The following is a 22,722-nucleotide window of genomic DNA, read 5'->3' as shown; positions in this document are numbered from 1 at the left end:
CCTGTATTTCTGATGACAATTCTTTCACTCTTTACTCACTCCTGTGATTATTTTCTTAACTAGTGTTTGGATGTTGACCTCGTTATTTTGTGCTTCACCCTTTGGGGGGCTTTTAGCTGGACTCTTGTCCTGGTTCATTTCTCCAATATTTCTTCTTGTTGGTTTAACCATTTTATATAGTATGTTATGAGGTCCCTCTCTCAGTACTTTTCAAATTACTAATCACTCTTGCCTGGATTGACTTGTGTCTAAGTAAGGTAATTAAAGGGTCCACAGTTGTAGAAATTGACAGTTGTTTCAACAGTATTTTAATCCCTGAGTTGGAGCTCAGTGTAAGCACAATATTGCTGATCAATCTCCTGGGCCCAATATTTTCTTTTTTTCTTGTTTTAGACTGGTAGAGGGAAAGCTAGAGTAGCACTGCTCCACCACCCATGGAGCTCCCCTTGTGTTCCCATGTGGTGCTGGGACTCATATCCGGAATACTGCATGGCATACACTCTTTGGGGTGAGTTATCTCTGTCTCTGAAAAATAGCTTGTTCCTTCTTTCCTCCTCTTCCTTCTTTTCTTTTTTCCCTTCCTCCCTCCCCCTTCTCCTCTTCCTTCTCCCTCTTCTTCTTTTAAGTGTTACCATTGGTAAAACTAAATAAAGCATATTCAGGATTTTGAGTTCATTTTAGTATCATAGTTTGGCAATCTAATGGATTGGTGAGAATCCCTGAGAACTTCACCACTATTTAAGAAAACTTCTTATAAAAATTACATCTTAAAATCTTTTAATTAAAAAAAATCCTTTGATAGATTATCCTTATATGTGCTGATGATAATTTTATATACCAAAACCAAATCTGGCAAAGTAAGTTGACTGCACTAGGGATTACAGAAATAATAATTATATTACATAATGTTTCTAATTGGGAATTTAATACTTTTTAATTACTAGATGTTGATGTTCATGAATCATTTGTGAGATACCATTATAACAAAAAGTACATGGTACAGAAGTACAGAACTAATTCATAAAATCATGATTATAACAGATAGTAATATAAACACAAATATGTCATCTACAGATACAAATAAGTGCTGCAGAAAAGGGAGATTAAATAGTAATCTGTGGTAACTGAAATAATTAAAGAAAATAGTATCAGTTATTTGCAGTAAGATTAGATTATTAAACTTCAAAAAAACATTCAGTTTACATCACAGACTTTTATTACTTTTATTGTAACCATTTTACCATTGTTGATAATGGGTGAGGTGTTAAGATTCTGATTTTTTATGTGAAATGTTATATAAATACCCAGTATTATAGATGCAATGACATGTTGTAGAATAAATATATTATTTAAAAGTTTCTATGGTTATTTCCAACACATATTCTCTGAAAATAATTCATCAATATTATTTTCTAAACACAAAACAAAAAAGTCTTTAATCTGAATCTAAAGATGAGCTTTCCATTTCTTGTCAGGTTCTGTGTTGCAAACTGCAGAAAGAAAATATAGAAAGTACAAATTAAACAACAGATAAGCAAAATCACTGAATTTAAAGTTATCTTATAGACAAAACATTTATTCCTACAATAGTTTTGTTGCTTAATATAAATTAATTTTTTTCTTATACACAGAAAAACACTTTTGAAGTTCCTACAGAAAACTTAAACTATGAATTTCTTCATCTTATTTAAAGACTAAACTCTTAAAAAGATTACTAATCTGTTGAATTAACCTAACATCAGTCAATTGTCATAGAATTACTGCCTTAATGTCTTTTAAGTTATCTGCTTTATCTGCTGCTAAAACCTTTGGTTAATCCCAAACTTCTCTATGTAAAATTCTTTATGGGTGGTCTGAGAGGTGCTGCAGTGGATAAAGCATTGGATTCTTAAGCATGAGGTCCCGAGTTCAATTGCCAGCAGCACATGTGATGACTGGTTCTTTCTCTCTCCTCCTATTTTTCTCATTAATAAATAAATAAATTCATTAAAAATAAAATTCTTTATGGTAAAATATAAAATCTAGTGGTAGTGGTGTGGGAGAAGAGTATCTACTTCCTACTATGGGCTTTTGTCATTTTTGGCTGAGGATCTGAATCTGTAAATTCTATAACTGGTAACCTCTAATTCTGATGTGAAACTGTGGTTTTAATTTATGCCACAGACCTTAATCTTGAGAATTCTTATGGGTGCTATTTTTCCTAAAAGAAAACCAGTTCATTTGTAAACAGCTTCTCCCCCCCCAAAAAAAAAAAACACAACTATTTTAAACGTTATCAGTAAAATAATTAAAATTTGGAAGTAAACTTACATATTTTGCCTTCTCTTTCTAATTTTTTCAAGTGATGTGAAACATTATATTCAGCCACTTTATATAAATTCTCAGGAGTATTCTAAACAAGAAAACAAAGTTAAAAGGAAAACATTTCTTAAAAATGTTAGTTTTTTTAGAACTTTCAGTGAAAAAAATGCATCAGAAGAGGAAAATTTTAACTTTTTTACATTTTATATAGTAACTAAAATGTTCACATTTTGTATATGCTGTGAATATATTGTATGTATATTTATCTATAAAATGTACTGTAATTTACATAAGGCTAGTACTAGTATCTGCTTTGTTTCATTCTGAGTAGCCAGTATATAATGTACTAGTACACAGTGGAAACCCAGTATTTTAGAAATGAATAAATAAAAGTGAAAAATTGTTGTTGATTTTGATGATACTATGAGTAGCTGGCCCTAAAGCTTATTACATGGCATCTCTGCACATTTTATAAAACTATATGTATTTCAACTGTATATGTATAGCTTTCCTTTACTGTTGCCAAAATAGTAATGCAGTACAGACATCTGCTACCAGACTGACAAAACAAATATTCCTTTTATTCTGCCTTTTCTTTTCTTCTTCTTCTTCTTTTTTTTTTTTTTCTGACAGAGAGAGGCAGAGAGTCAGGTCCAATTCAATGATTACACTTTGGACACTTTTCCAGATAAGCTTCATTACCCTGTATCTTCATTAAGTAGAATTGATTTCTCTTTCCTTTATACTATTGGAAACCTAAAGCTTTTAAAGAAAAAAATGCATCAAGTAAAGAAAATTTTAATTTTTTAAACATTTGTATATATTTACCTGGTAGTAACCAAAAATTTCCATACACACACGTGTGTGTGTCTGTGTGTATCTCCATACTACCTTGTTAGCCTTAGAGGGAGTTTGGTGTGATAGAAAGATGTAAGATTTGAGTATATGATATGGGTCATTTAAGTACGTAAACATCTGCTAATGGTCTGCATTTGAAAAAGTAATATAGCTCACATTTTTTGTATCAGTTTATCTATTAAACTGGAGTAATAGTATGCTGATATAGTGAACATCTGCCATACTAAATGAAATATCTCAAATTAAATATGTGAAAGTAAGGCATTCAGTATAGTATCTAAGGCCCAGTAGTGGGCTTAATGAAAGCTTCTGTAACAAAGTCAGTATTAAGAGTATCTGTTGGACATGTCTATGTTCAGTAAACTATGACTTAAAAATATTTTATTTATTTTTAAATTTTTTAACCAGAGCACTGCTTATGGTGGTGCAGGGGTTTGAACCTGGGTCTTTGGATTCTCAGGCATGAGAGTCTCTTTGCATAACCATTATGCTATCTATCCCCACCCATATTTTGTTTTTAATTTTTATTTATTTATTTTGCTTCCAGGGTTATTGCTGGGCTTGGTGCCTGCACCACAAATCCACTGCTCCTAGAGGCTACTTTTCCCCCTTTCGTTGCCCTTGTTGTTTTATTGTTGTTGTGGCTATTATTACTGTTGTTGGATAGGACAGAGAGAAATGGTGAGGGGAGGGGAAAACAGAGGGGGGGAAGATAGACACTTGCAGACCTGCTTCACCACTGCAAGTGACTCCCCTGCAGATGGGTGGGTGTGGGGGGGGTCAAACTGGGATCCTTATGCCTGTTCTTGCGATTTGCGCTAAGTGCGCTTAACCCACTGGGCTATGTGCGCTTAACCCACTGTGCTACTGCCCGAACCCCACCCCAGTATTTTATTATTTTTTTTATTTTATTATTTTTTTTCCTCCTCCAGGGTTATTGCTGGGCTCGGTGCCTGCACCATGAATCCACCGCTCCTGGAGGCCATTTTTTCCCCCTTTTGTTGCCCTTGTTGTAGCTTCGTTGTGGTTATTATTATTGCCCTTGTTGACACAATTCGTTGTTGGATAGGACAGAGAGAAATGGAGAGAGGAGGGGAAGACAGAGAAGGGGAGAGAAAGATAGACACCTGCAGACCTGCTTCACCGCCTGTGAAGCGACTCCCCTGCAGGTGGGGAGCCGGGGGCTCGAACCACCAGTATTTTATTTTTAATGAGAGAGAGAGAGAGACAGAGACAGACAGACAACAGAGCACTGCTCAGCTCCGGTTTATGTTGGTACTGGAGATTGAATCTGGGATCTCAAAGTCTTTTGCATAACAATTATGCTGTCTCCTCAGTCCAACTGTAACTTTAAGGTCAGGTATCTGTAGTTTTCTTTGTGAGCATCCAGTTCAGTATATAGTACATGAAAAGTATTCTGTTAATGTCAAATAGATAAATCCTCTATGATACCTAATGCCACTTTACATTTCATAGGTGTTTTGTATTTATACACAGTCAATAAACTAATGAATATACCACCAGCATTTTAAGGTTTGGACAATTACTTGAGGACTCATCTCCGAGGGTTATTACAATTTTGCTGTTTGTACTTAGAAAAAAATCTAAAATGCAAAGTATCAATGTGTAGTCTAGAGTGTCTATAGTATTAGAACACTCACAGAGTTTTATAGTACCATTCTGCTCTGGGACCTTTTAGCTGCAGCTATTTTAACTATTCACACCCCACCCCTTACTTATCTTCTTTTTAAATTTCATTACTGTAGAGAGTGGCAAAAAGAAAGAATGGCTGAAGCACTGCACTGTCATTTACAATGTTCCTCCTCCTCCTCCTCACCCCTTTTCTTCTTTTCTTTTCCTTCTCTTTCTCCTTCTTTTGCTTTGTTAGCATTAGCACATCATGGTTTCAGGCTGACTTTTTCAGATGGAGACAGGGACAGAGAGAGACAGAGAAAGATGGAAAGACACCACTGAAATTTCCCTCAGTGTGCTGGTGCCGGACTGTATCTTGGGTCATGTTCGTGACAAAGTCACTGCTCTATCCAAGTGAACTATCTTGCCTATCCTGTTTCTCTTCTTTTTATATAGTGACTGAGCCTAGGCATCGAAGACATTTACCCTACTGCTGAGCCACCTCCTTCCTTCCCCAAGTCCCTCTTACTACAAAGCATACAGAGTATGACTTAACTAGTTAACATGTAACAGCCAGAAGAAAATGGAGATCTATGAGAAATCAATGTCCTTTACTAATTGTAACTGGCTGACTATAGCTTTACAAGTTCATCACCAATTGTACTGTCACATAGCTTCTGGCTATACAGGTTTTTAAACACAGGTAAATTTACTCCAAGATCTACATCCTTAATTAACCTTTAATTTACATTGTCTCCATAGCAGATATCTAATAAGAATCTGATGAAAAAATGAATTATACAAATCAGCTGCCACATACTGCTGCCAACATGGTTAAATCACTCTGTAGCATAGATGCTATGTCACAGAGTAAGAGGCCACCAAATTACTGCTGTTCTTGAACAGGGACTTTCTTCTACCTCTTATTTTTAGGCACTGCTATTACCCCAATATCTATTTTTCACAGATCATCCTTCCAACACATATTTCATGACAGAATGCCACAAAGTCAAGATGGCTAGAATAATACACATAAATCACTACAAAACTGAAGTCACCACGCTGCTGGTAATGGTTTCTTCTACTGAGTGAAGCATGTAAGGTTTAATCATGGCTCAGATCATTATTTGTTTTGCTTGCCAGGTTAGTTTTTGTTTGACTTTTGTGTTCAAAAAGGTTGCAATTGCTGTTTTCAAATCTGTGTAAGATGGCGCTAACAAAATTTAACAAACTTACTGTTTTAAGATGTGGTTAAGTTTACTGTATTTATAGCCTATTAAATGGACTATTAAATATAAAATCATATACAAACAATATAAGCAAAAATTACCTTGTATATAATTTTTACAAGCTCTGTTACTGTAAATGATTTTTCAAAGTTCTCACGAAGTACTGTAAGAATTTGCTGTTCTCGGGCATTTCTGTGAGCAATGTATTGTAGAATTTTAGCTTCAGCATTATGGACTACTGGCCCATGTCCTGATTTAAGCAAAAGTCAGATAAGAAATATTAAGTAATTAAAGCTAGTGTTATTTAAAACAATTCACCTAATATATTGAGAAGTATGTGAGACATACAACAAAGTGAATTACTCTAAAATTACAGTATAAACACCAGAGAACTATATAAAATAAAATATATAAAAAAGTTTATGGCAAACATTAAAACTACAACAATGAAAATATAGCAATACAAACAGTGATCACAGCAGTAACAATAGGTAATGTTTACAGAGTACTTATTATATGTAAGGCACTGTTCTAAGTGATTAATCTACATTATTCATACAAAAATCCCATGTGGCAGTACTAAGATTATCCCTTCATTATATTAGAAACTAAAGCAGAGGGATGAATACCTTGCCTACAGACAGAAAGGTAAGGAAGGCAACAGTGATTTTGACGCAGGGCCTTTTAAACACTCTTTGCTCTAAACCACTATGCTACATTTCATCATAAAAGGCCGAAAAAGGAGTCCAAAAGACCAGTTTTCTGTAAGGGACCAAGAGTTGTTAATAATTCACGAGAATCATAGCAAAACTTTAAAAATCCTATGTACAGGTTAGTAATTCAGAAATGTTGGCAATCTTGATTAAGTTATATTGAAATTTACTTATTCTTTAAGACAGTGCAAATTAACATGCTATATAATTCTGTTATAGGGATGTTTGAAATGTTTGAGAACACAATATCCAGAAGTAGGCTAGCCTATTATTACATAAATAGCGTGGGCTTTGATTAGAATATCTACTACTTTCACGCATGAGCAATTTCACTATGTCTAGGCTACCTTTTGTGCTTGGGGAGTGAGAGACATCACTGTACTGGAGCTTGGTGTCCTTGGTGTCATGATTCTTGCATGTGGTACAGTGATTTGAATCTGGGCTGCATGCTTGACAAAGTCCATACCCTACCTGGTGATGTCTCCCTGGATCAGTGCTCTTATCTTTATAAAAGGCATTAACAGAACAGATTTCTTTTTAATCTTTTTTAATGGTTAGGTAATCCTTACGGTTATAATTTAAACAAGGAGTATATATATATTATTCAAGGCTCAAATCACAATGTGAAACACAGAGACAAACCAAACTTAAAACTCCAACATTATTTAATGTAAATATCTTAAAGATTAAGAAAATGACTCACCTGGATAGATAATACTGGCTTTGACTTTCAATAACTGTTTTAGGGAATTCATGTACTCATAGAGGTCTTCAAATACAGTTGTTCCTTCCCCAAGGATGCAATCTCCAGAAAAGACAGCATTTTCCTCTTCTAAAAATAGAGCCATATGATCATCAGTATGGCCAGGTGTGTATATAACTCTGGTTGAAAAAAGAAATAGCAACAAGTATGAACTCTAAGGCTTAGAAGAAATTTTAAGAAGTAAATTATTGCCTGCTGTTTTTTTGTTGCTGTTGCCAGGACTTCACTGCTCCAGGTTGCCTATCTACGTAAGCAGGTGTACTATTTACGTAACTATTTTACAAGCTCAGTCACTGTCTATTGTTACCATCTCCTGGACCACGTGATTTTAGGGTTTTTTTTTTTTTTGAAAGTTTTTATTTATAAAATGAGAACACTGACAAGACCACAGAATAAGAGGGGTACAATTCCACACAATTTCCACCACCGTGACTCCATATCCCCTCCCCTCCCCTGATAGTTTTCCTATTCTTTATCCCTCTGGGAGTATGGACCCAGGGTCCTTGTGGGTTGCAGAAGGTGGAAGGTCTGGCTTCTGTAATTGCTTCCCTGCTGAACATGGGTGTTGACAGGTCGATCCATACTCCCAGCCTGTCTCTTTTAGTTTTTTTTAAAAAATATTTTATTGATTTATTATTGGATAGAGACAGCCAGAAATTGAGAGGGAAGAGGAGTTAGAGAGGGAGGAAGACAGAGAGACACCTGCAGCCTTGCTTCACCACTTGTGAAGCCTCCTCCCTGCAGGTGGGGACCAGGGGCCTGAATCCAGGTCCTTGCACACTGTAATGTATGTGCTTAACCAGGTGCACCACCGCCTGGCCCTTCTCTTTTAGTTTTTTATCCGAGTTGAGAAATCATTGTGAATCCATGATTTCACTTTTTAGCTGCGAATAGAAGGCCTACAGGTAAGCAATATATTTTTTCTATGGGGCCCATGATGCTCTTCAGGGATTTACAGGGATTATACACTCAATCTTTACACTGCTATGGGGTAGGCACTATTAATTTCTGTACTGATTCTCTTGCTTATTTCTTGGTTCCCAGGAATTAATTCGCTGGGCTAGCATGGGGGTGCCTCTTCCCTGGGTGCTCTCTGTGTTAGAGAACTTGGCTGGACTCGGCCTGGGCTGCTGCTACTCACTCAGTGACGTGGGAGACAGATGACTCAGGAACCAAACATGTGGCACGAGGTAATGCAAAGGGATATATTGATCAGAGAGCCAATGCTTTTATAGGATAAAACCAGAAGTTGCAAGTCGGAAACAGAAATAGCTAGGAAAGGGGGTGGAGAAAGGCAAAAGCTTGCTGGGAAGGTGGAAGCTTCCTTAACAGCTGTTGCGAGGGTTTTAACCGGTGGGATTAATGTTACCCTGCAGGCAGGGCAGGTCTCTAGGTAGAAAGAAGATAGATCAATAGGGATGGTGGGGATCTTTTAGGCAAAACAATGACTATGTAAATAGGCCATAGTATCTGCTGATACTATGGAGCAGGGGGCTGGCTTAATGCCCGACATTAATTACTTTATTGCAAATGCAGGATTTCACACATGCAAAACATACGCTCTACAACCGAGATAGATTCTCGGCCACATTTACAGTTTAGATACCTGAATCACAAGCGGGCAGCAGTAAGCACACGCTGACATGTGGTTTAAATCCTACTTCATTTAGCTCAAGAGGTCAATTATCTTTCTCTCTGCCTATCTGAGAGAGCACTGCATTTGTATGTGCTTGAATTATTTATCTTTTATTGAATTCACACTGTATTATCACATTCTATGAGATTCAGGTGTGTGTCATGGAAAATCAACATGTACTTATACTATTTCAGATTCACCACTGAAAGCCCAATTGTGTCTTTCAGCATGAGTTTCTCCCCTTCATACCAGTTTACCCAGCTCTCTCTCTCTTCTTCCCTTCAGTAATACCGATCTCATGCTCGAACGTAGGATTTTGTTTAATTTAGTTCATTTGCTTGTTTTCTCTGTGTGCCTCATATGTGTGGAATCAACCAGTGTTTACCTTTCTCCATCTGGCTTATCTCACTAATGCTTGAAATATTTTAAATCAGTTCTCTCACTGATAGAGCAAATGTAACATATTTATATTTAATGTTTTATAATTGAATATAGGTTCCTAGATAAGTAGAGTGGATCAAACACTTTCTTTTCCTTCTAAAGCATCAGTAAAATTACCATAAAAGGAGTTTAAAAAAAATTTTTTTTAACATTATCTTTTATTTATTGGATAGAGACAGCCAGAAATTGAGAGGAAGGAGAAGACAGAGAGGGAGAGAGAGACAGAGACACCTGCAGCACTGCTTCACCACTTGTGAAGCTTCTCCTCTGCAGGTGGGGACTGGGAGCTTGAACCTGGGTCCTTGTGCACTGTAATATACACGCTTAACCAGGTTTGCCACCACTCAGCCCCTTTAGAAGGAGTTTTTTAACTGAAGTAATATTGGTTTATAACATTATACTGGATTGGAAAAATAGCTCGTAGGGATTGTATGAAGGGTTGCTGCGAGTGACCTAGGTTTGAGCCTGGGCTCACTGAAGGAAGCTTCAGTGTTATGGGTTTCTTTCACTTCCTTTCTCTGCCTCTCTATCTCTATCTTAATAAAATAATAAAAAGCCAAAACAAACCTAAAAAACCCAGTATATAGGTTTTAGGCTTACAGCACTCTAAGTTGTCTTCTATACAGAGCTCTGCTCAGTTCTGGCTTATGGTAGTGTGGGGGAATTGAACCTCTGGCTTCAAGTATGAGAGTCTTTTTTCATAAACATTATGCTGTAACCCCTTATCCAAGGTAAGGTGTTAAAGAGTTGTTAGAATTAATTTCTACCGGGTCCTGAGTGATGGCACATCTGGTTGAGCACACGTTACCATGTGCAAAGACCTGGGTTCAAGCCCTCTGTCCCTATCTGCTGAAGGGAAATTTCCTAAGTGGTGAAGCAATGCTTCATGTGTACATATGTGTACATATGTATGTTTGCATACACACACACATACATATATATATCTCCTCCCCTCTCAACTTCTGTCTCTATCCAAAATAAGTAAATTAAAAAAAACTACTTTAAGAGGTAGTAGTTAAATCACTATCTTTAAAGAACAGAATTGATTTCAATAGTCTGATTAAACCTGTTGCAACCTACTAGTAAAAAGCATTTGTTATATGACAATTTGATGTCTTTTTTAAAACATATATTTATTTATTTATTTTGCCTCCAGGGTTATTGCTGGAGCTCAGTGCCTGCACTATGAATCCACTGCTCCAGGAGGTCATTTCCCCCATTTTGTTGTCCTAGTTGTTGTCGTTACTATTGTTGTCATTGGATAGGACAGAGAGAATTTGAGAGAGAAGGGGAAGACAGACAGGGGGAGAGAAAGAGACACCTGCAGACTTGCTTCACTGCCTGTGAAGCAACCTCACTGCAAGTGGGGATCTAGGGGCTCAAGCCAGGATCCTTATGCCGGTCCTTGCACTTCACATTATGTGCTCTTAACCCACTGCACTACCGCCCGACCCCCAATTTGATGTCTTCTATTCTGAAGGCAGTAAGACTTTTAAAACTTCGGATTCAGAAATTCACTTGATCTTAGCTAAAAGCCAAGAAGTGATGGATATTCAGAAATTCAAACTCTCTAGTCAGGTAGTCAGGAGGCTTTGATGAGCTGCCCCCTGCTGTTGGGGATGTAGAGCTCAAAACAGTTTGGTTTCTGGGGGTGTCCACCTCTTGGATGCTCAGTATCAGAAAGTACTCTGTCTTGTTTCTTTCTTTCTTTTTTTTTTTTTTTTTGCCTCCAGGGTTATTGCTGGGGCTCTGTGCCTGCACCATGAATTCACTGCTTCTGGAGGCTATTTGTCCCCCTTTTGTTGTCCTTGTTATTTCAGCCTTGTTGTGGTTATTATTATTGTTACTGATGTCGTTGTTGGATAGGACAGAGAGAAATCAAGAGAGGAGGGGAGACAGAGGGGGAGAGAAAGACAGACACCTGCAGACCTGCTTCACCGCCTGTGAAGAGACTCCCCTGCAGGCGGGGAGCCGAAGGCTTGAACTGGGATCCTTAAGCCGGTCCTTGTGCTTTGCATCATGTGTGCTTAACCTGCTGCGCTGCTGCTCGACTCCCCTCTGTCTTGTTTCTTATGCATTAGGTGTTTGAGCAGATTTCCTGTGTCAGAACACACAAAGGCTTTAATCTGAACAGTGATGAATCTGATATCTGTCTGTGGTGGAGAATGTCTTGCTTATCATAAGAACAATTTCTCCTTCCTTTTGGGCATGAAGTTAAACTCTTATTTCCTAATTTTCTTACATTTAGGAGCAACATAGGACTGAGTTTACATCCCAGGAAACAAAAGGCCTGGTCCATGAAAACCACCCATGTACAGTCCTCTTCTATACACTTTTAATTTTTTTTTTTAATCAGTGATTGTATATTGACTTACAAAATTACATGTCACCAGGGGTATAACTCCACCCCATTCCCACCACTAGAGTTCTGAATCCCCTGTCCTTCCATTGCAAACCACCAATGAACGTTCTCCCAAGGTTGCAGACATGGGTTAACTGTCATCTCTACAATGACCTGTCCAGATTTGTACTTAGTTGCCTTCTTCCACACACTTTCTCCACCCACTAGAGTGAGTAAGGTAACCTTGAAAGGAAGCATATTGAGGACAACAGAAACAAGACAGAAAGGTCTTGAAATAGTATATGCAGGAAGGTCATTTTCTAAATAGAACTCTTTTTCTGGATGTCCTATTTTTGAGAAATAAACACATTCCATGTTTCAACCATTATAAACTCCTAGGGTGATTTTCTATAGCAATTGGCATTAACTGATACTGGGAATCTAAGGAACTACTACATTTTAAAACACTTATCTGTACACAGCATAACTACAATACACATGAATTAGAGCCGTGTTAAAATAAGTAACACGAGGCCTGGGTAGTGGTGACCCTGGTTGAATGCACGTTACTATGTGCAAGAATGTGGGTTCAAGCCCCCAACCTCCACCTGCAGGGGGGAGAATTCACAAGCATTGAAACTGCAAATGTTTCTCTTTTGTTCTCCCTCTCGATTTCCTCTGGGCAATAACCCAGGAGGCAAAACAAAAAACAAAACAAAACAAAACAAAAAAAACAAAACTACAAAGAACTCCCTGGGGAAAAGGACATTTAATCACCTTAGAGTGGCACCCTCAGTCTTAATTACATCTCCATCTCTCAGATATATATACTGCTGCTCTCCATTTTCTATAATTTCTTCTCTTTCAGGATTCCGTGGGAGTTTCTTAATGTGATATTTGGTGTCTAGTCACAAAGCATATAAAACATAGTTAGTCACACTTTAGATGGGAACTCCATCCTTTAACAGATTAATTTTCATCAAGCTAACACTTACTGATGACTGCAAAAAATATAACAGTAAGAGGTAAAAATTATAGCAACATATCTGCTCTTTGTGTTTGCCTAGAAGAATGCCACTGATTTTTGTACAGTAATTCTGTAGCCTGCCACCTTATTCTATTGGCTAGTAATTTCCAGGCCTTTCCTACTGGATTCTTTCAAATTTTCTATATATACACTGTGATTTAATTTTAGTTTGCTTTCAAAGTAGCGAAAGAAACCCTGAACCTGAAAAACAAGATCAGAAGAGAAAACACAAGCAGAACCTGGACTGGAGTTGGTGTACTGCACCGAAGTAAAAGACTCTGGGGTGGGTTGGGGGGGGGGGGGGAAGAGTACAGGTCCTGGAAAAGGATGACAGAGGACCTAGTGGGGATTGTATTGTTATATGGAAAACTGAGAAATGTTATGCATGTACAAACTATTGTATTTACTGGCGACTGTAAGACATTAATTGCCCAATAAAGAAATTAAAAAAAAGAAGAAGAAAGAAACCTAATGGTAGTCACTTCCTATTATTCTTTTCTCCCAACTTAATGGCAAATATTTATTTTCTGTCTCCATTATACACTTATTTAAATAGTAGTATTTTCTCTGTCAGTAACATTTGAATAATGGATTAAACATCATTAATAATGCTAATTATTTGAACTGATACAAACAGGTAATGATTTTGTATGTTTGAATTAAAAGCATTCCAATGAATAGCACAGAAGCAAACAACTGACTTCTTTAGACTTATGTATCAGGTTTCAAATAATTCAACTTCAGCAGCAAAATGATTAGCAAACAAATATATATATATATATATACACACACTTTTTTATTATCTTTATTTATTGGTTAGAGACAGCCATAAATTGAGAGGGAAGGGGGTGATAGAGAGGGAGAGAGACAGAGAGAAACCTGCAGCACTGCTTCACCATTTGCAAAGCTTTGCCCCTGCAGGTGGGGACCAGGGCTTAAACCTGGGTCCTTGTGCACTGTAACATGTGCGCTCAACTAGGTGTGCCACCACCTGGCCCCAACAAAATATATTTGATAGCTTTTACTCTAACACAGAACACTCAAGTGACCTGTGGCTATATATAATTTTTTGTTGTTGTTGTTGTAGTTATTATTGTTGTTATTGATGTTGTCATTGTTAGATAGGACAGAGAGAAATGGAGAGAGGAGGGGAAGACAGAGAGGGGGAGAGAAAGATAGACACCTGCAGACCTGCTTCACCGCTTGTGAAGCACTCCCCTGCAGGTGGGGAGCCAGGGTCTAGAACCGGAATCCTTCTGCCTGTCCTTGCGCTTGGCGCCACGTGCACTTAACCCGCTGCGCTACCGCCTGACTCCCTTCAGCAAGTTTTTGAATTGATAAAATTTAATGGGCACATAGACAGGTGAAGGAATATTGACTGAGAGAAAATGATTTCTTTCTTATTTTCCTGTTTCAAATTAGTGATTTAATATTGATTTACAAAATTACATGTCAACAGGGGTGTAATTCCACACTGTTCCCACCACCAGAGTTCTGAAGCCCTGATCCCTCCATTGCAAACTACCCCAGTTCTCCCAAGGTTGCAGACATGGGTTAACTGTCATCTCTAAAACTATTTGCCTACATTTGAACCTCACTGCCCCTTGTCCTCTCTTCCCCTCCAAGCCACTCATGACCCTATTACTACACCCCACTGTTCCACTCTTTATCCTCTCCTCTCTGTGGGTATACTCTCTTGTGGCATAGTCTTGTTGCAATCTCCTGGATTGGGAAAGGCATAAGAGGGTAAAAAAAAGTTAAGTTAGACAGTTTTAAGTAAGGGTTTGCCTGGTGATACTGAACGCTCTAGCTGAGAATATCTTTTTAAAAGTTTCTTCTTGGGTGGGGGTGATAGTAGCCTAATGGCTATGCAAACAGACTCTCATGCCTGAGACTCCTAAATTCCAGGTTCAATCCCCCACACCACCACAAGCCAGAGTTGGGCAGTGCTCTGGTGTTCTTCTCTGTCTCTGTCTCTTTCTCCTTACACTTCTCTCAAAAATAAAATAAAAAAAATATTTTTTAAAAAGTTTCTTCTTAATGGCCACCAGGAGTGGTGGATTCACAGTGCCCAAGCAACTGGAGGCAGAGAAAAAAAGCTTGTTCTTGGGGGCTAGGTAGTGGTGTACTGGTTAAGTGTACACAGCACTATCTGCAAGGACCTGTGAAAAAACCCAATTTCAAGACCCTGCTCCCCACCTGCAGGGGGGATGCTTCACAAGTGGTGAAGCAGGTCTGCAGGTGTCTATCCTTCTCTCTCCCTCTCTCTCTTCCCCTTCTCTCTCAATTTCTCTGTCCTATCCAATAAAATGGAAAAAACACACACACACACACACACACACACACACACACACTCTGTTGCCAGGAGCTACAGATTCCTAGTGCTGGCACCAAACCCCAGTGATAACCCTTGAGAGAAAAAGTTTTCTCTTTTGAAAATATTGATGTGAAAAATAAATATTTATTTCAGTGAAAGTAAGTCAGTTACTACTCCAGTATATGCAGCACGAGGCATCTGGCTAGGAGCCTCAGGCTCACTTTACCAGCTGAGCTATTTCCTTGGGAGCTGAATATAATTTTCAAGGGAGTAGAAAACATTTCTGAAATTATAAATAGAGCCACAAAGCTATGGAACTATATTGTTATCTTTTGTCCAAACTGTAATCTAAAAACATCAAAAGGTACTTGAAAATATTTAAAATTAATTCTATTCAGTGTGTACTCTTTGTGAAGGATCATTGCTCTGTCAGTTTAGCTCTTTCTTTTTTTTTTTTTTTTTCTGGTGGTATGGGTGACTGAACCTGGGACTTTGGAGCCTCAGGCTTAAGGGTCTCTTTACATAACCATTATACTATCTACCTGACTCTCCATGAGAGTAAAGTCTTCTTCTTTTTTTTTTTTTCATGGCTATATACCTTGTTCTAAGAATGGTGCCTCAGTATAGCAATAATTCAGTTTTTTTTTTTTTATAGCAACTGCCTTAAAATTAGGGAAGACCTGAGATCATGTTCAGAAAGTGGAAGTCATAATACTCACTTCACTGTACCCATGTAAAGCATTTATATAGTCTTGGCATGTAGTAAATGTTCAACAGTGGCTAGCTATTTTTAAATCTGAAGTAATAATTGTCACAGACAAAACTGACACTGACCTTCATTGCAGGGCAAAGAGGAAATGTTAAGAGGGAGAGATTTGAAATAGGATGGACTTCTCCTATAAAAGCCTGGGACAATATTCAAATTGTATTACTTTCTGAAAGCATGACTTAAGTATAAGGTATTCATTAGATGCATTTTTAGCTTACTTAGTTCTATAAGTGAAACAAATTATTTTGAAAATTAAGTTTCCTTCAACAAACTTAAAAGAAAGCTTTCTCTTTACCATTTTCGATGCTTTTACAAATATTTCCTATGCCTCCAGTATGATCTCGGTGCCAATGAGTCACTAGGATTTCCTGGATTGTTGTATTAAATTCAGCCAGAGCCTGCTTTAAACAGTTGATATATTCAGGAATTTCTGGTTCCCCAGTATCAATGAGGATTCTCCTGAAAATTAAATAGAAGATAATTACACAATCGGGATCTCAGAGTATTTCTCACACAAAACATTTATATTATAGAAACTGCCAATTTTTGGGAGTCGGGCTATAGCGCAGCGGGTTAAGCGCAGGTGGCGCAAAGCACAGGGACTGGCATAAGGATCCTGGTTCGAACCCCGGCTCCCCACCTGCAGGGGAGTCGCTTCACAGGTGGTGAAGCAGGTCTGCAGGTGTCTATCTTTCTCTCCTCCTGTCTTCCCCTCCTCTCTCCATTTCTCTCTGTCCTATCCAACAACGACAACAACAATAATAACTACAACAATAAAACAACAAGGGCAACAAAAGGGAATAAATAAAATAAATATTAAAAAAAATAAAAAAAAAAGAAACTGCCAATTTTTAAAAAATGTAATTTCTATTTATTTTAATGAGAGAGAGAAATAGAAAGACACAGAGAGAAAGACCGGAGCACTGTTCAGCTCTGGTTTATGGTGGTGCTGAGGATTGAACCTGGGACTTCAGAGTCTTTGTGCATAACCATTACGCTGTCTCCTCAGCCCTATAAACTGCCAATGTGGCTATACTTTCAACATGCCTGAAAGTTCAGCTTAACTACAGTAATATCAACTTTAAAAAGCTATCTGAAGTGACTTTGTTAATGTAAAGGAATGAGGAACAGTAGCAATATTGAGCACTTCCATGGCACTTAAATATGACACTCATATTCATTCCAAGAATCTTACACATTTTAAGTGTATCACAATCATTTAAAATAGGTTTTCCATTCTAAAAAATCAAGTAATTTATCAAACATTACTCTGCAAATAAATGGCAGGACCAGCGTTCATATTCAAGTATTCTGGTACTATAGAGAGTTCTCGAAGGGAAAACACAAAGCAGAATTTGGACTAGAGTTGGTGTATTGCACCAAAGTAAAAGACTCTGGGGTGGGGGGAGGGTTCAAGCCTTGGAACACGATGGTAGACCACCTAGGGGGTTGAATTATTATGTGGAAAACAAAAATGTCACTTATACATGTACAAACTACTGTATGTTACTGTTGACTATAAACCATTAATCCACCCACAAAGGAAAAAAAAAAAAGAAAAAAAAGGGGAAATATTGAGAAAAAAAATTCTCATCCACTCTGTCCTCTAAATCTTCTTCGATGTCTTTAAATGTGAAAAAACAAAACAACAAAACACTTGCTTCAGTGGTATCCTTAATTTTTTGCAACACTTAAAACAGTTTCACTACGGTTACATTGGCTTCCTCACATGTCAAAATGAAGATAGTGGGGAAAATGGGGGAATTATCTGAGTTTTTATTTCTTTACATAAACAGCCCTATTAGTTTCATTTTTCTGCCTGTGGTTCTGAACCTTCCCTGCACCTTATTTGCCCGTCCTCATTATTTTATGGGATGTCATGATTTCTCTACTGTCTTTTCCTGAACAAAATGATTAAAGATGATATTCTCCTCTTCTAAATCATTCTGTTTCTCTCTCTCTCCCTCCCTTCCTCACCCCCCCCCCCCCAGCACTGCTCAATTCTAGTCTATAGTGGTACCAGACATAGAACCTGGGACTTCAGAGTTTCAGGCTTGAAAGTCTCTTTACATAACCATTATGCTATCTATCCCCACCCTCATTCTGTTTCTCAATAACATCTTCTCAACACAAGCTGGGATAGATTGCAGGAAAGTCAGAGTTGTTCATTCAATTCTTTATTAAATGGTTTGTTGATCATATGGACTATCTACTATGTGTCATCCTTTTCTTGGCAGACATAAAATATTTTTTACATTCTAGTGGAGGGTGAAAGACTTGTGGAAAAAAAAAAAGTGATGGTGGCCGGGTGGTAGCGAACCCTATTAGGAATACATAGTGTGAAGTGAAAGGACTGGCACAAGGATCCAGGTTCAAGCCTCTAGCTCCCCACCTGCCGGGGGAGTGGTGGTTTGCTTTGCAGGCAGTGAAGCAAGTCTTCAGGTGTCTATCTTTCCCCCTCTGTATTCCTCTCCTCTATCAATTTCTCTCTGTCCTGCCCAACAATGACAACAGCAGCAACAACAATAATGGGAAAAAGGCTATCAGGAGTAGTGGATTCTTAGTGCAGGCATTGAGTGCCAGCAGTAACCTGGAGACAAAAAAAAAAAAAAGTGATGGCAAAAATAGAATTACAAAGCATTTAAAAAAAAAAGAGGATAAATGTGGCAAGACTTCAAAGGAATTTTATAGCATTTGCCCTCCTACTCCTTCTCCCTGTGACCCAATCAATAAAAATGAACTGCCTTCTCACAGAGGACAGCAGCCTCATGATTCAGTGGCTTCTATCTATAGCTTAAGTTCTGTATAGCAATGGTTCTACCCAATATTACAACTGCCCCTTCAGAAGACAGGGAAACCACATGGTTATATAAATCCAAAGGGTGCACCCTGCAGGTCCTGTTACCAGTGGAAATGTAAGGAGATGGCTTAAAGAGTACTTGGTGCAATCAGTAGAATACTTTAAAAATAGCTGGATGTGGAAAGGAGTGGGTAGTGTGGATTCTGAGGTTTCAAGGTAAGGTTATTAGGAGTCAGATGTCTCAGCCGTAAAGTGCATTCCTTACCATATGTGAGGTTTGATCTCTGACACCACAGACTTTTACAAATTTAAGCTTCGTAGGGCAGGAACCTTGCCTGTTTGGTTCTGCCACAGCCTAAACACTAGTATATGCTAGGTTCTGAATAAATAGTTTCTGGGTGAACAGTTAAGACAGTGGCTTCATTTATTCCATTATTTTATTGGGGGAAATGTTTATTTATAAGATTGTCATCACAGGAATACTTTCACATTCCCCCACAATAGGTCCAAGTCCATCAACTTGTCATCATCTTCCAACAGAAGACAAGGGATACCCAACCCTCTTTTAAGCCTCTTGGCAGTAGCATAATGATTATCTTAACTACCAAAATACTGAAATTTTACTCTCGTTATGCAGATGAGACTGTGGCCATGATAAGTTAGGTTACTACAATACTTATATTCACTTGCCCAATGTCACAAATAATAGCAAAGGACCTATTTGGATCTATACTATTCTTATCCCAGGGTACATTTTCATGGTCTATGAGGAATATTTTAGCAGTTTTAGATGGACTAGTGTAGGTAAAGGGGTTTTAATCTTTCTATGTCTTGGGCCCCTTCACCAGTGTAACAAAGCTGATAAACTAGTCTTAGAATAATGCTTTGGAGTACATTAAATAAAATATATAGGATTATAAAAACAAGCTATTTATACTGAAATGGTTATCAAAAATTGACGTGTCCTCATAATCAGCACCAAATCAGACTATAATTTCTTTTTTTTTTTTTTTACAGCTTAACAGCATGTTCCTCAGTTTTTTTTTTAACATTTTTTTCCTTTATTGGGGGATTAATGTTTTATAGTTGCCAGTTAATGCAATAGTTTGTACATGCATAACATTTTTCAGCTTTCCACATAACAATAATGATATAATTTCTATTTTTGTTGTTGCTGTTATCAGGGCTCTTACCACTCTGGGATATATATATTTTTTTTGGAGAGAGAGGGAACACAGCATCTAAGCTTCCTCCAGTTCTTTTTTTTTCTAATTTTTATTATTATCTTTATTTATTGGATAGAGATAGCCAGAGATGGAGAGGGGTAGTGGAGATAGACAGGGAGAAAGACAGAGAGACACTTGCAGACCTGCTTCAATGCTCATGAAGCTCTCCCCCTGCAGGTGGGAACTAAGGGCTAGAACCTGGGTCCTTATGCACTGTAATGTGTGCACTTAACCAGGTGCGCCACTGCTTGGCAGCTCCCTCCAGTTCTATAGTACTCCCATGTGTTACACCAGGTGTCCAGACCTGGGTCACATGCATGGCAAAACAGGAGCTTTCCAGATGAGCTATCTCACCAGTACTGACTATATTTTCTACATAGCGACAAACTCTACACTGTCTTACAATATCTGTCATGGCTGTAAAGTGCTTTGAAAATATTAAAGAAAAAACATAGATGCTGCTATCAATACTGTAGTTTTTATGTCTATGTTCATAATTGAACTTTTTTTTTTTTCAAAAAACAAAACAAAACTTTCCATCTGAGGTTAAAGGTGTAACGTTTTTTTTTTTTTTTTTTTCCCCAGCCAAAGTCACTAGGATGTAGGAGTCCCAGGCAAGGCAAACTTGGATATAAAGAAGTCAAGATTTTTTTTTGTTTGTTTGCTATTTAATTCTCTATCTTACTCATTTCTAAAGGCAGCCTCAAGCACTTGCTATCTATCTTGTTTACTCTGGACTTAACCTTTCACCTGCTTAATTTGTACAACGTCCAGTCCTTCCACCTTGCTGCTTTTAAATTTCTGATTTACCAGTAACAAGAAAATAAAATCGACACTTAAATTGAAAACTCAGTATTTCAGGAAAATACAATTGAGACTCAAAATGAAAACAGTTATGTATAAAACGCTTCAGTAGTCATACATTGCAAAACTGCCAACTGTCTCGACTGCACAAATTCTAAGTTCAAAGAAATGTTTTATTTTATGTTATCTAGGATATACAGGAGACTAATATACAAACACTGCTCTATGAACTTACTGTGCAGCAAACCACTTATCGCTTCTGTACATTTCTACTAAAACAAAATGCTAAAGAGAATTCTTTTTAGAAATGCAGATTAGTTATTCTGTCTGCAATATAACGTGAATAAGGCCACATAATAAGGTAACAACAACAACAAAATCTGTTAGCTCTTCTTATGAGCAAGGAGATTCGGGCTTTGCAGAGCTGAGCAATCCGGAAGTACCATGCCCTCTGCTGCTGAGTTCAGAAAAAGGCCTCAGTAAGTACAATCACATTCCAGAAGGGAACTCGTACTCAGGGCAAAACACCATAGAAAAGTTAGAAGTTAAGCAAACACTTTGCTAAACTTTAAATTCCAGGCGACTTCTGAATAGTTTGAAGGTGCTTCTTCTGTATACAAAAATCCAGCAAATAAACTGGGCTGCAAGACCAGGAAAGTCAGTTCCCCCAATCTTCACCCTCATTAGCCATTTGTTAGTTATGGAGGTTACCCACCCCCGGGTGACCGTGATTTCGGGGAGGTCTGGAATCGCCTGCAAGGGGGGTGGGTGTGTAGGTGTGAGTGTGTTTTCCTGGGTGGAGCTGGCCTGCATGTGGAGACACCGAGCCTCGGCTGCAGGCGGACACCCAGTCCACCTGCACGCAGCAGCCCCCAGCGGCCGCGGGGCGGTGTATGTGTGGCCATCAGTGGGGGAGAGCGGGGACATTTACCTGGGGCCGGTCCCCACCAGGTAGGTGTTGGTGCCCTGCAGGGTCATGGGCCCCGGGTTACAGCCTAGGACGCGCACCACTCGACTGGACAGCTTCTCAATGCGCTGCAAAACGGCAGCCATGTCCTCATCCGCCGCCCGCAGGAGAGTAGCGTCCTGGGCGCCCGCAGCGCGGAACCAGAAACAAGGCCGGGCGGGGGTGGGGCCTCGGGTCACGTGACTGCGCTGGCGCCGAGAAGGCGGGGCCGGCCGGCGGAGGCGGCGGGGGTCACGTGGCTTCGTGGCCGGCGGGCGCGTGGAGCGAGGAGGCGTGAGGCGAGGCTGGATGCGGCCCGAGGACCCGGCCGCCGCCTGTCCCTGAGCGCGGCGCCTTCACGGGGCTTTGTGTCCAGGCAAGCGAGTTTAATCCTATTGGATGAGAGACGGTTTCTTGGATTTATTGATTTTTGAACACCGCGACACCAGTTCTTTTTACATTTAACATTTTGATTCAGATGAGAGTTACACTTAAAAAGATTTAGGAGAGACATAGAGAGAGAGAAGGAGAAAGAGAGAGAGAGGAGAGAAGGAGGAGGAGGAGGAGGAGAAAGAGAGGTGTCAATCAGATATTTATCAAGTTTTGAACACTGCCACAAATTCGTTTTCTATTTAAAGATTTGATCCAAATGAGAGTTACACCTAAAAAGAAAGAACGAGAGAGAGAGAGCGCGAGAGCAAGAACGAGCAGGGAGGAGAGAGGGATGTAGGTGAGAACTAGGGACCTAACAGAGTCACAGGCATGTGAAGCCCTGAATTCTAGATTAGGGACAGTTTAATCTGAGAAGTTACGGGATGGAGGAAGGGGCAGGGGGGTTGGGGTTACAAATCCCACCCCCCCCCCCCAGCAATGGCAGAGAGAGAAGAGAAGAGAAGAGGGGAGGGGAGGGGAGGGGAGG

General features: G+C 38.8%; 1 protein-coding gene across 2 annotated transcripts; it reads right to left on the bottom strand.

Moving 5' to 3' along the window:
- Positions 1–1,209: 1,209 nt before the first annotated feature.
- Positions 1,210–21,981, bottom strand: LACTB2 (lactamase beta 2). Of its 2 annotated transcripts, XM_060200432.1 has the most exons (7): positions 21,789–21,981; positions 16,323–16,486; positions 12,692–12,818; positions 7,437–7,615; positions 6,122–6,270; positions 2,311–2,392; positions 1,210–1,490 (listed from the first exon to the last, which is right to left on the bottom strand). In XM_060200432.1, exons 1-7 carry the CDS (start codon positions 21,908–21,910, stop codon positions 1,447–1,449), a joined length of 867 nt encoding a protein of 288 aa, XP_060056415.1. In that variant the 5' UTR covers positions 21,911–21,981; the 3' UTR covers positions 1,210–1,446. The 2 variants fall into 2 exon arrangements, with proteins under 2 accessions (XP_060056415.1, XP_060056421.1); XM_060200438.1 differs by lacking the exon at positions 2,311–2,392.
- Positions 21,982–22,722: the final 741 nt, after the last annotated feature.

Source organism: Erinaceus europaeus, chromosome 1 (genome assembly GCF_950295315.1).
Source record: "Erinaceus europaeus chromosome 1, mEriEur2.1, whole genome shotgun sequence".
NCBI classification, from domain to species: Eukaryota; Metazoa; Chordata; class Mammalia; order Eulipotyphla; family Erinaceidae; genus Erinaceus; species Erinaceus europaeus.
Note: the sequence above shows the minus strand (reverse complement) of the source record. Positions and strands in the feature narration are given on the sequence as shown.

Coding starts and splice junctions, on each gene's coding strand:
- LACTB2 (XM_060200432.1), bottom strand. CDS start 21,910: ATGGCTGCCGTTTTGCAGCGCATTGAGAAGCTGTCCAGTCGAGTGGTG. Junction 16,487..21,788: donor CTGGTGGGGACCGGCCCCAG/GTAAATGTCCCC, acceptor TTTAATTTTCAG/GAGAATCCTCATTGATACTG. Junction 1,491..2,310: donor AGAAAGAGAAGGCAAAATAT/GTAAGTTTACTT, acceptor TTCTTTCTGCAG/TTTGCAACACAGAACCTGAC.